The 16,532-nt window shown below is 42.2% G+C and overlaps 1 protein-coding gene across 5 annotated transcripts in view; it reads left to right on the forward strand.

Moving 5' to 3' along the window:
* Positions 1 to 16,532, forward strand: part of setd5 (SET domain containing 5) — a 41,251-nt gene that overhangs the window by 17,888 nt on the left and 6,831 nt on the right. For 3 of the 5 annotated variants that reach the window (XM_086167736.1, XM_086167740.1, XM_086167739.1), the window contains exons 2-21: positions 6,122 to 6,381; positions 7,486 to 7,585; positions 7,962 to 8,224; positions 8,668 to 8,726; positions 8,863 to 9,050; positions 9,215 to 9,253; positions 9,330 to 9,620; positions 9,719 to 9,867; positions 9,945 to 10,062; positions 10,165 to 10,274; positions 11,253 to 11,502; positions 11,656 to 11,739; positions 11,888 to 12,049; positions 12,141 to 12,512; positions 12,646 to 12,906; positions 14,047 to 14,164; positions 14,930 to 15,159; positions 15,322 to 15,378; positions 15,499 to 15,954; positions 16,325 to 16,417. In XM_086167736.1, coding sequence (XP_086023862.1) covers positions 6,311 to 6,381; positions 7,486 to 7,585; positions 7,962 to 8,224; positions 8,668 to 8,726; positions 8,863 to 9,050; positions 9,215 to 9,253; positions 9,330 to 9,620; positions 9,719 to 9,867; positions 9,945 to 10,062; positions 10,165 to 10,274; positions 11,253 to 11,502; positions 11,656 to 11,739; positions 11,888 to 12,049; positions 12,141 to 12,512; positions 12,646 to 12,906; positions 14,047 to 14,164; positions 14,930 to 15,159; positions 15,322 to 15,378; positions 15,499 to 15,954; positions 16,325 to 16,417 — 3,471 coding nt within the window. In that variant the 5' untranslated portion in view covers positions 6,122 to 6,310. The remainder of the gene's footprint in view (positions 1 to 6,121; positions 6,382 to 7,485; positions 7,586 to 7,961; positions 8,225 to 8,667; positions 8,727 to 8,862; positions 9,051 to 9,214; positions 9,254 to 9,329; positions 9,621 to 9,718; positions 9,868 to 9,944; positions 10,063 to 10,164; positions 10,275 to 11,252; positions 11,503 to 11,655; positions 11,740 to 11,887; positions 12,050 to 12,140; positions 12,513 to 12,645; positions 12,907 to 14,046; positions 14,165 to 14,929; positions 15,160 to 15,321; positions 15,379 to 15,498; positions 15,955 to 16,324; positions 16,418 to 16,532) is intronic. The other 2 variants (XM_086167737.1, XM_086167738.1) reach the window with 2 other exon arrangements.

Here is a 16,532-nt window from a genome sequence, read left to right on the forward strand (position 1 = left end):
CAGTGTGGTTCTTCTGGCAATGCCCTGCAGGAAAGTCTTGGGTCCGGCCAATTGTGGAGATGTTACTTTTGTAACGAATCACCTACCGTAACAGAGCTGCATACCAGGGAGACACCTTTGGTAAATTAACAATCTGTTCAAGGGCATGGCCTGCCCACTGAATTCCCGGATATTTGTCACGTCAAGTATTTGTGGGATGTGCTTGAAATCCCATCCAGTCCATGTAGTACCCAGCTTCCAACTTCTAGAACTTGAATAATCTGCTCAACACTGGTGCAAGATGTGTCACAGCACCTCTCCAGAGGTCTTAAGTGGTGTCCATACCTTGTTGGGCCATTGCTTTTTTGATGGCACCAAAATCATGCCACTTTGGCAGATTGAAAGTTCATTTGCACTTCGGTATTTTTGGTTGCACAAGATGTATTTAAAACTGACACGCAAAAAAATTAGTTGTTTATTGCTGCCTTGTTCTGATATGGCAATAAATATAAAATGTAATAGAGCACCTTCTGGCAACAACTACCTTTCACAATGATCAAAAGATTATCCTGTTGCAACCCCCATTGCCCATGTTACCATTGTCAGAGTTAGGCAAACTATTTTTAAAGGTAAATTGCAACAGCTTGTATGAAGTGAGATCCTTGGACCTTGAATGAGGCAGCGAGGGTCGTTTAACTATTTGCTGTGTAAATTCTGTGTAGACACAGTCGCTATCCATCACTGCGCTCTCCTTTGCACTTATTGACATATGTTGCATGCTGCACCGGCTTATGTGCAAGACTGTATTATGGTTGCTTCTTGACTGTTTGATCACTAAGTTAAAGTTTAAAATGGGGGGACGTTTGTGATTGGGATGGCCATGCCAAGTAGGAATTCTCTATATTGTTCAACGAGAACTCCTCAGAGAGGTTCCTAAGTGTCACACATTGCTAAAAACAGTATGTCTCCCAATATTTGGAACGATAGTCTGTCGCTATGGTGCTTGAAAGTGAGATTGGCCTTTATGTTAACCACACAAAATGAATATAAATTAATCTCAGTTAAAACATTACTTTAGTCTGAAATCAGTTCAGCCTCTCAACCTAATTAATAATAAAAACATGCTTGGCAGTGCAAAGTTGTTTTAATTTGACCAACCTCACCTCAAATTATGATCAGTTTGGCCAATATTTTTTTCACAATAATTGGACATGACCATTCATTGACTTTGGCTCTTCCATATTTACTGTTCCTTGTTAATGAAACCAACTTTATTCCCAACAGCTGGATTTATTGTGTTGTTGGCCAGCTGTAGTCAGTCTTAACAAAAAAAAACACAAATATTGCAAAATGGAATCTGACACTGAAATTATTTAATCTCAAATGTGTTGTTTCCAAAACAGATGAAAACAAAGAATTGTAATTGAAAATAAGGCCTAACGATATTAAATTGCTCAGTAATCCATACAAACAACCGAAGTACCATGATGTATATTGCTCCTGTGACAAATAGTTAACCCTGAGAAAATACTTTGGTTATATTGCCTACACCATGGTTGCAGTAATGTCCCGTACCACAGAAGGTAATTTTTCATTTTGCTGTATCTTTTTTTACCTCACACTGAGTTAGATGTTGTATTTCAGCCTTGTTTAATTGCCTTATGAGATAATTCATTTAAGTCAGTTATTGTTCTCATAAATCAATCACTTCATACGTCTATGAAATGTCCATCAACTGAATACATTTGGGGTGATTCGAAACACAAGATATCCAAAGATGATAAAGTTTCTATGATTAAGAGCTAAAGAAATGACAGTTTTTCCACATTTAATAAGCCAGGATCAGGGAATTCTTGTTTTTTTTCTTCAAATATGACTCAAACTTATCAACAATAATTTAGAAGTTGATACATTTAATAATAATTATGTATTGTAGTTATTCGCTATTGAAGCTGAGGTTTATTTTGCAGTTAAAGCAAGTAAGCATAACGTTTGTCACCTTAAACTGGTAAGGAGCTGTATCTGTGTAATGCCAACCATACATCTAAATACTTTGAGAACATTTGGAAAAGGCTTGTGTAAAACTATCATATCACACCAGCTCCACTCAGTCATAGAGAGTTGACATTGTACAAGCTGGGCAGTCGCTCCTTTTTCTGGACGGTCCATATTGATCTGGATTTCCTTCTGTGTTACCATTCATCCATACCGCAAAAAATACTTTCTCTGTCGCCAATAATGCGCTGGCGGTTGTTTGTGTACCAGGTTTCCTTTTGTCTGGTTTTCTTGGAGCTCATCCATTGGTTGTTGATTATGTTACGTTGCCGTAAGGACTGAATGTAAGGTGTAAGCCCAGAATAAGGTGTGAGTGCGCTGGCCAGGTGTAACTTCCTGGCCATTAGCCTCACAGCTTCAAGCATCCTGAGCCCTTGTATCTTTCATAAAACACAGTTTGATTCTTACTTTTTGCCAAGCTGCACAAGGGCACTGAAATTGAAAAATGCAGGAGTTTTCAAAAATTGAAATGCGTAAAGAGAAACTTGACTTTAGGGGATTTTGTACTAGATTTTATCTTCTATTGTTAGTCCAGAAATAAAAGGACAAATCTGAGGAACAGCACAAATCAATCACTGCAGTTTTGCGTTGCAAGAGACAAGTCACTGTCAATGTTTGGTGCTGAAGACAGAAGCATCTCTCAGAATTTCTTCAACATACAAGTATCAACATTTCTACCGTCAGGCAACACACACCTCATCCAAACTTGAAAGTTTGCCTAATTTTTCAGTTGTCATCACCTGCTAGAAACTGGCACTGTAAGACCTGACAATAATGTTCTTGTGGTATTTACTGCCAGCATGTTTGATACAAGACAACTGATAAAGGGCCCGACACATTTTGTCTACACGGTCGTAGCCAGTGAATATTACAATCTGATTTCGCCGAAGCCACGAACAAAACAGTGGTCACTGCTTAGTGTTAGTACTGTGATCTTTTTACTGTTGGCCAGTATTATATAGGTTTCAGTTTTGGTTTGAGAAGCTTGCAGCCACAGTGATGAAAGATGGTCCTAAAATACTTAAATTTATGCTTTATCAACAATACAATATTTGATAAAATGAGCATATGTTGACCACAAAAAGCTATCGCATAAACAACTGATAGTGTTAATGATAGTTTGAAAAATCACGACATCAGTTTGGGTATTACATTTGTTAGAAGCTTAATATAAATTTGAAGTTCTGTAATTTTGACTACTTTAAACAGTAGATATTTATTCCATGTGATTCGTGATATATCAGTAGGCTTTGGTGTTTTTGGTGGTTTTTTTGTTTTTTTTTTTTTCAGTACACCGAGATTAAGTAACTGGGGTTGTAATAACATTTATACACTTTGATTGGTCTTTGGGAGTGTGCACATTTTTTTCGTAGGCCCAGTGTTGAAAATAGTGAATTTATGAAGGTTTTTTTTTATTATAATTTTTTTTCATATTTTAAAGACAAGGCTTTCCACAATGTTGCCGCTGTTTCCCAAGTATTTATCACTTAAAAGCTCCCTGTGTAGGGCTCTGTTTGGACTTGATGGGGAGCATTTTTTGGAGTTGCGATGTGCATTGAGAACACTCTCCTCATCTGCATTAGGTGCCTTGACCTTTTTAAGGAAGATGCGTATTGCATTATTACCTTAGACACACACTTAGATTTGAAACGAGAAAAAAGTAGCTTATTTTTGAACAGCACGGCCATGTAGAGCCCAGCAATGTCAGAACACTCCTAAAAACACTTGTATGTTTAATAAGAGAAGGACAATCCTTTTTGTGAGCGATAAGAGGAAGAGAGGGTCTCCAATGCTGTTCATTTTGTGTGAACGCCCCTCCCCCTTGGACTTGTCTCCAAAATGGCCTCTCTTCTGTTGGAAGTAAAGACTTTGTTGAGCCTGCCGGTAATTTGAGCCTGGTATTCTTTGCCAGTGGAACGAACAAGGAAGGGAGGGAGGTGGTGAGAGAGCAGGGAGGGAGGTGAAGAAAGGCTCTCCTTCATATGGAATTTACCTCCTTAATCTCAGAGTCTGATTTGGGAGAGACCCAAATAGTGACACTGTGAGAAATATTACTCTATTGCCAATTTCATGTGGCAACGATCGTCCTCATGGGCAATAATCACCAAATATGTTTAGAATATCTCTGGATATATCACAGAAGGCCGGTCTGTAAATCATATCTCTTATTATGTGTCGAATGTATCGTGTCTACAACTAATTACAGTCCTTGATGAAAGTATATGTAGTTATACTTTTGTATTTGTAAAAATCTGCGTGTGAGTTTGCATAAAGTCAGGACTTAGTTCTAACAGTGAAAATATCTGACATCGCTTTTTGCTGCGTACCGGTGTATATCCAGCTGGATGGGGCCGACATTCTCTGTTTGACAGTGAGCACAGTTGAACTGACCTTGACATTATTGGAAGTCCCGGGCCTGCTGTAGTTTTTGTTGAAGAGGGAGGGAGGTAGCAGTCACCAGAGCCAGGGGATCAGCACAGAAATGTCACACATCCTGCTCCTAATTCACTTGGCTTCTTACTGCCAATGCAGTTAGTGTTTTTGTGGCACAGTCAGTTTGTTGTTCAAAAAAAGATCAAGGTTTTTTGTGTGTGAGTAGTGGGGTGTATTTTGGTGACTCTGTTCACAGTGTTTTTTTTTGTGCGAGGAAACATATGTGAATGTGTTCCTGGAGATGTCTTTGCTGTGAGCAAGATTCTCCCTGGACTTGGAGTAGAGGGCCTATTCTTTGCAGCTGTGGCTGCCTGCAGCTCTAGAGGCAGAGAGCACAGCAGAGGAGTGTGGGTCAGTGTTTCAGCAGTGTGGTCACATGACAGGAGGGCTGGGCCTCAACTTGGATGACTCACCCTTCTATCCAGCTGGAAGGAAGGCATCCCCTGCTGGCGGTTTTTAATAGTGCATTCTGTGGGGAGGCTATGTGCAAGAAGAGCTGTAAAGCCCCTGGTTGTTTTTCTGCTCTTTGAATAGCACCAACCCCCACCCCCTGTGCTGGAAGTATAGAGACTTGCCTATTACACCCTGTCCTTCGTGAGTTATCATTTCAGGCAAATGAAATGCTTCGGCCGCCTCTTGCATAAAACCCGGTTTTGTCAACGTGACTCAGCAGTTTTAGCGTTGCTAATACTGTTACTTTAAGAGTGTAAGTGCATATTCACATTATTGAGGCCCTTTGAATGACCGTGACAGGGGCTAGTGGAATTTAGGAAAACAAGTGGTCATTTGTTTGACTGTTCTATTGTTCCTGTCTCCCACTTACGGTTGAAGCTATCTGGCACACCTAGATAAAATGAATACCACAGAGCACCACAATATACACCCCCTGCCCCCCATCAGTTTATTTTTATTTGCAATATGTGCTGTGCAAATTTTTGAATGATTGTTTCTTGAGCAGTCAAATAGGAGTGGGTAATATGGGGATGTATGTCTAATACTTTGTTACGTTTGTTACATTTCTAAGAATTGGAGTTAACCAAATGTTAGACATACATATTAATTTCATTTTGAGAAATTTGCAGTGCGGTATTAGTAGATCACACCTCTCAACACGCAACTGCATAGATGAGAACTAAGTAGTCTGGTTTTAAAGCCAAACATGGTGTCGTATCTTATCAGGAAAAGCCCAGAGTTTTAGTCTTAACATGCTGACTCATCTAACAGATTATTCTGCCTTGATGCTTCCTTGTAGACAATGGTTGTAAAGCTGGGCACACCACATTATTATGAAGTCCTCTCGCTTTACATACTTTATATGAGTTTATTAACTTTCAAAGGAAGAACTCCTATGTTAACTCCACATTATTTCTCTACTGTTTGGGAGGTTTGGGTTTTTGATTGTGGAATGGTTTTTGGAAATGGTCTCATCTTTATTAGGTTTACTTGTCCATATTCAACATGGTAATGTCACAATGATCTGATTATGCATGTTGGCGTCAAATATCAACTGTCAAGGGCACCCGTCTCAACTATCAACCACAGTCATAAAGACACTGTGCAGGTTTTTTTCCATGAAGTCACATGACCGACTGACTCATGCAACAACTATGACTGTATGGCCACTAACTTATCCTCTGCCTGTCTGTCTCCTCAGGTCCCCCATGACCGTGAGCCGTGGACTACGGCTCAGCGGCGCCCCACCTCTGGAGTGGTTGCTGTAGTTGGAACCCTGTGACTCTTCCCCACTCCTCTCCTCCTCCCCCCATTCCATCCTGTCCCTCCCCACCCCCTCCCCCTCCTCCCCCCTCTTCCCCCCCTCCCACGCGTCGCTGTGCTGGACGTCATGAGCATAGTAATCGCGCTGGGAGTCACTACACCTGAAACGTCTTACTCAGATATGGCTGCTGGATCAGAGTAAGTTCGCACTGCTATTGAGGGTGGACTAAAAAGAACGTTAATCTTTTGGCGATGTCTCTCTAATGCTGTTACCTCTCAGCGTCTCCAGTTCACAACTGTTGACTTCCATGACTGCAACACAGAGCAAAGAAAAACATTTGCGGTAGCATAAGGCGAGACTGTTCAATCAGTCGTAGATGGCGCTGTGTCCTTAGATGTGTTCAAAATCAGATGCAGAACCGGGTGGCCATTTCATGCAATACCTTGCCTTTTTTTCAAAAGAAAAAAAAAATCTATTCCGTTCATTGGCAGAATGGTTCAGGAAAAATTAGTCCACAGCCAACTGCCACATATTTTAGGCATTTTTAAACCTAAATGTAGAATTAAGATAAACAGTTATTGTCATTAATCCCACTGTCTCATAATGATGTTTCTGCTGTGCTCTAGATCATAGACTTATTATTCTTGCATTGAATTCTTGCATCAAATTTGGAAACACCAGGGGCTTTGCGGGAGATATCACTGATTTCCAGGGTGTTGTCAGTGGTAGGTGTGTCCCCATATCAGACCCTGTCTGTGATGAGTAGCGTTTGTAAGGAAACTGCCACAGACAGCCTCAGTTAGAGCAGTTGCTACCTCTCGGTAGGTAAAGTCTGCTCACATTACTGCAGTGATGTGGAATGCAGTTGGCACCTCCCCAAACCAGCATTCACAGCCCCATTTCATTTCCTCCAACGCTGATTGGGCTTTGAAATTCAAAAAAATGTATTGTCTGATTTATAGTTACGTAAAAATCCATAGTATAAATGCACCATTTCAACCTCTTGATGTTCCGAGCAGCGGTCTGTCCCACATTTGTAGGACCTAGAGGAATAAGGCAAGGTTATTCACAGTATGGTCAGATCGCAGCTGAAGGGCAAAAAGAGTTATGTAAGATAATGACACCCACATTCCATTCCCGAAATTGCTGTTGTCTGCCGGAAAGCAACTCCAGGCATTTGGTGCCATCTAGTGACCGATGTCCTGACTTTAGAAAGACATGGTGGAAAATACCTTCTTTTTTTTTTTCTCCAAAGATTTAACTTTTACGTTTTAAAAGATCTTTTTGTTATCTGTTTCCAGCCCTGAGTCAGTTGAAGCAAGTCCTGCCGTGAATGAGAAGAACTACAATCACAGCTGTGGGAGCGCACAAAGTCATGGGTATCGGGGACTACCATATGCTGTGAGTTCAAATTGCTCTAATCATCAGTTCTTATCATAGCATGTCATGCTTAGTGAAAATAAGTATTTCTCTCTGGTAAACCGTGCAGAAGTTTAAGAACAATGTTATAAAGCTAAATGATTAGTTGAACCTATCTTTTCTTTTTTTTTCATCTTTTAAAGTTCCATGTTTAATTAAAAGGGTTAAATTAAGCTTAATTTTTGCCCATGCTTCTAGTTTGATTAAATGTCTATCCTACTATTGATCTTTTGTAACCACAATCTATTTCCGTAATTAACAGCTGTACTGTTTCACATATCTGTTTTTTTTTTGCCCTCATTTTCATTCGTCTCCATTTTCCGTTTCCCTTTTTTGCCTGAACACCCGTTGTTTGAAGATGCAACAGTCTTCCGTTGTGTGTTGTCAGGATCACAACTATGGCGCGCCCCCTCCTCCCACCCCACCCGCTTCCCCGCTCTCCCAAACCATCATTCCCCGCATGGATATCAACGGCGTGGTACACAGCTCCCGTTATCACGAAACAACCGAAGACAACTCAGCAGACAGCGACAGCTCCTCCGAGGAGGATGCGGCTGTGACCAGCTGGTGTCACTGCAGCCTGACGCCAGATGGCCTGCTCATCAAATGTGACAACTGCAGGTGAGGTTCAGGGAATCTGTCCGGGCTGAAGCGGAAAGTCGCTGTGGGAGATTATTCTCAGAACATGGACAGATGATAAACTGAAAGAGCAGCTTGGAACAGTGAACAAACATAAGAAAGGCAGATGCCCTGATGCGGAATCAGGAGGTCCCTGATTATTGAATTTTGACAAATGTCAACATGAGTAATAAGGACCTTTCTGCACAAAACACCTGTTTGTGATTTTGAACTGACTGCTATCCTTCCAGCAGAGTTCCGAGCATTTCTACAGTCTTTGCCTAGGCTTTGAAGCCATTCAAGCTGCACAGACACCCCAAGCAAGACACTTAACACCGTCTTTTAATTAACTCTTGCTATGAACATGCTAAACCTCATACCAAACACTGCAAGTTTGTTTCCATTATGGATGTGCACTGATATGTGTGGTTGTCACTTTGCTGCAGGGGACTTGATAGGAGGAAAGGAACTGAAGGCCAACACAGGAAAACAGAAAATGTGTCAGGTACCCTGTCCTTACAGCTGTTTTCATAAATCCATAGAAGTTGCAAAATTGTATTCAAAAGCCGACCTGCTGTAACTTACCGGAGATTTAATTCCGATTTGTTATTCATTTGTTGCACCCTCATTTTTCTTGGTAGCTGGAGAAAGCAGTGCCACAGAGAGTGGTGATGAAGAGGTATCGCCATCCACCATCTCCTACACTGCCACCCAGCATACACCTACCAGCATCAAGCTTACTGTCAACCGAGTCAAAAGGAGCAAATCCAAAAAGAGGAAGAAGAGCACAGAGAAGGCCCGGGGAACGCCGAAGGGCAAGAAAGTTAAGGTAAACAAATAGATTCAGAGGTAGTTCGATGTGATAGATTTTTTTTTTTTTTGTTCTTGAATAGAATGAGGAAACATTGTTCACCATATAACATTAAGCAGTCCCTAAAGTTTTGGTTTGTTGTATGGATATGAATCAATTCAAACAAATTTTTCCTCTTTCAGGCTTTTAGAGAAGGCTCTCGGAAATCTATGAGGATGAAGGTAAGATTGGGGTCACTTGTGTAAAGTTATGCTTCATTTGCAACTATCAGTCACGTTCATTTTTGTTCTTATCAAGAACTCAACAACCGAGGCGAGCGTGCTGGATGAGAATACAGCAGAGGGCTGGGAGAGCAAAATCCGGCAATGGACAGACCAGTACGAAGAGGCTTTGGCTAACCAGTACAGCGCCGATGTCCAGACATTGCTCCAGCTTCACCGCACTGCAAGTACCACCGTCACGAAGACGGAGAGCGGCAACACTATTCCATCCTCAACGACACAGATTCATGCCTCTATTGACGCGATGGACACCATCAATAGAACTGAGCTATCCTGTAACCATACCGTGCTGGGCTCACAGATGCAGGTTAGTCAATATCTCAATCAGTCATAAAGAATTAAAAAAAAAAAAAAGATGAAAATTGTTTGTCAAATGACATGATGATTGAATTTTTTTCTCTGTAGCTTCAGTTGGGGCGAGTCACACGTGTACAGAAGCATAGGAAGATCCTTCGTGCCGCCAAAAACCTGGAGGCAAACACACTTATTATTGAATATCGGGGAAAGGTCATGCTCAAACAACAATTTGAAGTCAACGGGCACTTCTTCAAAAAGTAAGATGTCTGAACACAGATGCTTAGCTTGTTATACCAAAAAGTCAGTGTCACATAATATATGTTCTGTTTTCCAGACCCTATCCTTTTGTGCTCTTCTACTCTAAGTTTAATGATGTGGAGATGTGTGTTGATGCACGGACTTTTGGAAATGATGCACGTTTCATCAGAAGGTCATGCACACCCAATGCTGAGGTTAGTTGTTTTTTATTTTTGATACAGAAAACAAGGTTAAATTGTACCATTTATCATGTTTGTTGCCTCTGGTTTTGAATCTACCATCTGTCCCAATACCAGGTTCGACACATGATCGCCGAAGGCATGATCCATCTATGTATCTATGCTGTCCGTCAAATCACAAAGGATGCCGAGGTCACCATTGGATTTGATTACGAGTTCAATAGCTGGTCAGTACTTCACATCTCAAACACCCTTTTAAGCCTTCTATACAAAGAAAAGTCATATCCATCCATGTAACCAATGGTTCTCACTGGATAATGGGCCAGACAGTCATATTTGTGATTTACCGAGCCATGTATGCCATGTCAGCTGTAGCTTAATGGCGCTGATTCTGTGTCACACACCTTCAGCAGGTCCCTCAGACACACACAAAGGTGAAAGGGGAACAGAACAGTATTCAAGGCTACTCAACTGGGCTTTTCCATAATTCCAGCCAGAGGGTTTTTTTTACAATTAATTTAAATGATGTCATTTCTACACAGCATATGACACCTCTGTTGTAGGAACTACTTGGCTTCAAGCTAAATGACACTTGGGAGAATATTAACTTGATCAAGCCAGCATGTTGAATCTTTTTACAAATGAGGTCCTAACTGCAATGCAGTTTTTCTTCTTTCTGGAAAGGCATGAGCAGAATTGGGCCAGGGCTTAGCTAGAAAACGATCTGTGAATTAACCACTCCAGCCTTATAAATAAATGAAAACCAGATTATTGTAATGGTACAGAAATGTGGTCAGACTTTAACATGAGATTTGACATCATTGCTTACTTGACTGCAGAAAATTTTAGCATTTTTTTATTTGTATAAAGTAAAATGCTTTATTCTTTAATTGGGTGCACAATTGTATTTTTCTGTTGTAGCATCCTCCTATTATGTAACTAAAAAGTTGCCTTAAACACATTATCTTCTATCTCAGTTATGTCGATGAAAATATTCTTGTCAAACAGACATGATCATTTTTACTGGCCCACATACAGCCAGTAGTCATCTGTCACTCTAGGAAAGATCCAGAAAATTTGAGCAGTGATTCATATTCTGTTGACTGCCTGAAAGCTGTTGTTAGGTTTGTTGTTGCTGCAAAACATCTTGTGTCCATTGGACTGGCACGATGTACAATAAAAGGTCTCCTCTCATACCACTGCAGCAATTACAAAGTGGACTGTGCTTGCCATAAGGGCAATCAGAACTGCCCGGTACAGAAGCACAACCTGAGTCCCAGGGAGAACTTAGTAAGTCCACCCACCTTCCCCCCTCCCTCCACACTGGTCGGAGCTGAGACTCGGCGGAGGAAGGCCCGCAGGAGAGAGCTGGAGGGCTGTCTGGCTGGAGATGGCAGCCAGGCCCTCACTCAGCACCAGGAGGCCAAAGACCTGCAGGGGACAAGTGATGCAGAGGTGTGTGTCTCAAATAAATTAAAGATGTAATTTAATGGAGTAAACAGGATTCTGAAAATGATACTGCCGCATTAGTATAAAGTTATATGGCCATTACATTTAGGACCAATGTGGGAAATATGTATTCATGTACTTTTCTGTCAATGCTACTAGGAGAGACTGCTGGATGAGGTGAAGATAGAAGAGGCAGAGGAGGGAGAGGTGGATGAAAATGGAGTCGCTATTACCAGTAAACGGGTAAGATCATTAGACTGTTTTCCAGAACAACAATTGAACAAATCTGTTGTTTTTTTCAGATATCATTGTTCATCTGGCTTTCCAGTTCCTCTTACTCGGAAGAAAATTCATTTAGACTTTTTTTTTTTTTTTTTGTCTGTCCACGTAGTCATTTAACAGTCTGGACAAGAGACGGAGAAGAGTCGGGGGAGCAGATGTAAAGGATGAGGGTGCGGAAACAGAGGATGGGGCTGGAAACCCCACAGGAAGCACCCCCACTACCCAAAACACAGGGGTGGGGGTCAGCACCCGACGCGCTACCTATGTCATGGTCTGTCAGAGAAATAACCTTCTCTTTGTATCCGTGAATATTCTCTCGACACATTTATTAAATGAACTCTTGTTAATTCATCCCCTTATAGGAGACAACATCAGGTGAAGAAAAGTCCTCATTACCCGCCCTGTCCGCCTCAGTCCCCCCCCCAAAACCTGCACGACCCTCCAAGCCTCGCCCCAAAAGCCGAATCTCTCGCTACAGATCCAGCTCATCACAGCGAGCCCGTCGGCAACGTCAGGCTCTCGCACAGCAGGCCGCAGCTGCTGCTGCAGCTGTGGCGGCAGCACCGTCATCGACCGATCAGGGTGCTACTCTAGACGAGGAAGGCTCTCAGGGCTTGTATGGTGCTGAGCCGGGTCACGGGGACAGCAGTCTGGGGGCTGGTCTCCTGGACGGAGATGGTCAGGGTCTGAAATGTTTAAACAGAGGCAACTTGCGCTATCCCAAGACCAAGAAGGTAAAGGGATTATTTACTAGATGAATTTATCAGGAGGTCTGTTTTTTGGAGGGGCGGGGGGTCAAATCATTGATCATTTTGAATGTTCTATGCTGTTTCAGACATGGTCATTAATGAATGCATGTGTTCTCAGTACCTGGTAACAGAGTGGTTGAATGAAAAGATTCCTGGAGGTGAGAAAGTCCAGCAAGAGTTGCCTGTTGAGCGCCCACTGCGGATAACCACTGACCCCACGGTGCTGGCCACCACCCTCAACATGTTACCGGGCCTCTCACATTCATCGCTCATCTGTACCGCACCTAGACACTACATCCGCTTTGGCTCCCCCTTCAACCCTGAGCGGCGCCGGCCTCGCCCACTTCAGATGGATGGCACTTACGGCTGCTTTAAAAAGGTGGGTGGATAAACAAGGATAAATGAAGTTTATACCAATGCAAAGATGAGCTCTTAGTTGCTGGTTACAATCTGCTGGGAAACAAGTTGAATGCAATGAAGATGTCAAACACAGCAAAGCTGTGTTTTCAGGCAGGGAGCAATTTCCGTGTCTTATTGATGGATACGGATATTCTCATTGGTAAAATCAATCAACAAACGTTCAACAGTCATGCTTGTCACTCACTCCCTCACTGTCTGGCGCACACACACACACACACACACACATACACAAATGCTGACTTGTGTGTGGCATTTCTGGGAGTTGAATCATTTCATTTATGGTTTTGCAAGTGCTTGTGTTTTTAAAAACACTTCAATGTCATATTATGAAAATCAGTCTTTCCAGTATTTCAATCATTTTTTCAGCCAGGTCAATCTCTAATGAAAAACGTAATTTTCCCATGTTCCAAATTACTTTATAGTCACTGACCTGTTGTAACATGTAAATTAACCTCTCTCTTAATAACCATGTTCCTACTGAAAGCCACCCATATCCTGCTGACCTTTATACAGAACAGGAGAATTTGAATTATGTCTGAAAAGCTTTAAAATGTTCAATCCAAAAATAAGTGAAGCTTTACATGGAGCAGCATGAGTAAATGAAATTAGATACAGAAGAAACCTACTTTACCTCGTAACCCAATGTAGATAATACAGTTTGGTTATTGTTATTTTAATGTAGTCCCCTGAAGACAGCACCATACATGGTACTGTATGAGGAAGTCTGAAGTGGCAGAGAAGTGTGTTAGCTTGGTACATGACATGTATGAGAACTGCAAGACTGTATTAAGGTGAGATGTGGGTTTGACAGAGGTGTTCAAGGTAGAAGTGGCACCGCATCACGGATCAGCTCTGAACCCCTTCTTGTTTGCAACGATGATGGACAGGCTGATATAAAATTAGACAGGAATCACTATGGACTATGATTTCTGCAGATGACATTGTGATCTGTAGTGAGAGCACAGGCGAGTGGAGGAAAAACAAGATAGGCGGAGGTACAGTATGCCCTTGAAAGTAGAGGCACGGGAAGGTTAGCCGTAGCAAGATAGAATACATCGACATCAGTTATTAAACCTGTTCCCGTTTGGTGTTAATGCAGAGATGGATCAAGCAGGTGGAGGATGAGAGCTGTTCAGCCAGTGTGGAGGACGGCACTGAGTCTACCTCGTCCCAGCAGAGCACCAGCAGCAGATCCACCCCCAATCTCCTGTCCAATGGTGCGAACACATCTACCTCCATTTGACTTGGATAGCTTTCCTGCTGTGACAGTGTTCTCTGCCGGCACCAAAAATGGAAGAAACTAATTTTGCCATTTTGGTTGGATTGAAATTTGAATTCATTTAACTAGTAATTATCTGCATAAGCAAACTGAACTACTGCAGCGGTAAACAGGTCCAAAAAATTTAGATCAGAAATAATACTGATAATATTTAAATTGGAAAAGTCATTAGAAATACTGTATATGTAAATTATTGACCAGAAAAAGTCTATACATTCACCATAAGGGTTGAGCAGTATATTGATTTATATTGAACATCCTCTAATCAATATGCCAGTTTTCAAATTTGTTTTCAGAACACGACTCTATGGACAAGTTAAAAACTCTGTTAAATTTACAAGATGTCATATGAAAATCTATGAGAACATGCCAACTAAATATATCATCAAATTACTAAAACAACTTAGGGAAAGCTAAAACTTGACCAAAGAATTGACCAAACAAAACAAGAAGGGATTAGTAAGCAGAGATGACAAAATTACTTCAATGAGAACAAATATTTTTAATCTATTTTTGGTAATTCCACTTATGAAAAGCAAAATTATTTTTTTTATTTTTTTTTTATTTACTGCTAAAGCAATAGTTTATTTGTGTTGTGTCTGACAGATGATTCCACATACTTCCCCAGCCCTATAGAGGAACATTTTTTTATCAAAGAGACCCATATCAATTGTGTCTTCCCTGTCGTCCTATGAAATTTTAGATCTGAATGCACCTTTCAAGAAGCGTCGAGCCAAGTATATGACAGAGATCACACCAGCACCCTCGGATCACCTGCTTCGCCCGCTGTCACCCATTACACCCCCCCTTCCGGAGGACCCCCTCCTCCCGCTGCTCCACAACCCCTGTGGATCCCTGCTACCTAACGGCCAGGCATACTCCCCCCTGACCTCGCTGCCAGCCAGCCGCTGCAACACGCCATTGCAGTTTGAAGTAAGGCTTGATGATCGTATTCGGTGTGATTGCTGCTCTCAGGGCTTGAATGGAGAAGAATTCATTTCAAATGCGACACCTCGTTCTGTTCGTATGCGTCACAAATATTCGACGCAAGTCGACTGAATGAAGTTTCCTAATAGCAGCTGTGTTTATCTCCAGAACATATCATCCCCTGAGACATCACCTGTTCACCGGCCAGAGTCCATTTCTCCTGAGGTACATTTCATCTCTGCAATTCTTTCCTCTAATTGGGGATTGAAGCACTCATTTCATTCTGATGTTGTTGAGTTTTAATTGATTAAGAATGCAATCCCGTCTCCCCCTCCACCCCCCCAGCCTTGTCTCCAGACAGAGTTCGACATCCCCCGGCCCCAGTTTCCAGATCTGTCGCTGCCTTCTAGCTTGGAGAGCCCTGTGGCTGTAACCTCGGATGACTTTTCCCTACCTGGAGGCCCTTTGGCCCAGGATTCCCAGGGCCCGGTGTCTTGTCCAACGTCAGACCTGTCCCTCCAAAACAGAGAGCAGGCCTTCAGGACAGAGTTCAACCTCATTTACACCTGCTCCCCCCTCAACGCAAACCTGGGGAATGCGGTAGCTACAGACCGACGGCTCTCTCAGTCGGAAGGAGGCTTCTCCCCTGCAGAGTCTTTCCATAGTTCCTTAAGTGGCCAGGGGCATCTGGGGGATGTGGGTCCCGGATCCATGTCACCCTACAGCGAGCCTCATTACGGTGGAGGCTATCCAGACAGTAGTACACCTCCTCATACCAACAACCCGCCACAGAAGAAGAAGGCAAGTTGACCCCATTCTCATGTTCGTCGACAGATTTCGTATCACTTTAGGCAGTCTGATTAAATTGCGTGTTGTTGACAAGCTTGATGATCTTGAGTGTGATATGACTGAAGCTTCATGATGTGCTTTACCCCCTGCTGTATGTTTGCCCCTTGACTTTGTCTGAAGGTGGTCAAATCTGAAAGCAACTGGCATTTAAGCGACATTTTTGACCAGTTTCTGTGCATATGTGAAATGATTTCCGCACTGTAGCTTTGAACCTTCCTCCTCCTCCTCTTCCTCCTCCCTCCTCTCCCTCACCCCCTTTCTCCTCTTCGCTGCTCCTTGACACTTTTTGCCAAGTCTCTCTTCCACTTTTCTTCCAAGGCAGAGGGCCAACCAGCATACCATTAGTCTGCTGACAGAAAAGCCAGATTACCAGGCTATAGCTGTAAGAAGTGAATACAAGCCAGTACAGAATATGGTGAATATTCTCCCTACAACTCCTATAGAAGTGTGCATGTATATATATATATCTATATATATATATTGTTTTTAATTTTTATTTATTGCATCTGCATACAAACCCACCCCATGCT

The sequence above is a fragment of the Fistularia commersonii genome, chromosome 21 (assembly GCF_037954325.1).
Source record: "Fistularia commersonii isolate RoL2024-O1a breed Wild chromosome 21, RoL_Fcom_v1.0, whole genome shotgun sequence".
NCBI lineage: Eukaryota > Metazoa > Chordata > Actinopteri > Syngnathiformes > Fistulariidae > Fistularia > Fistularia commersonii.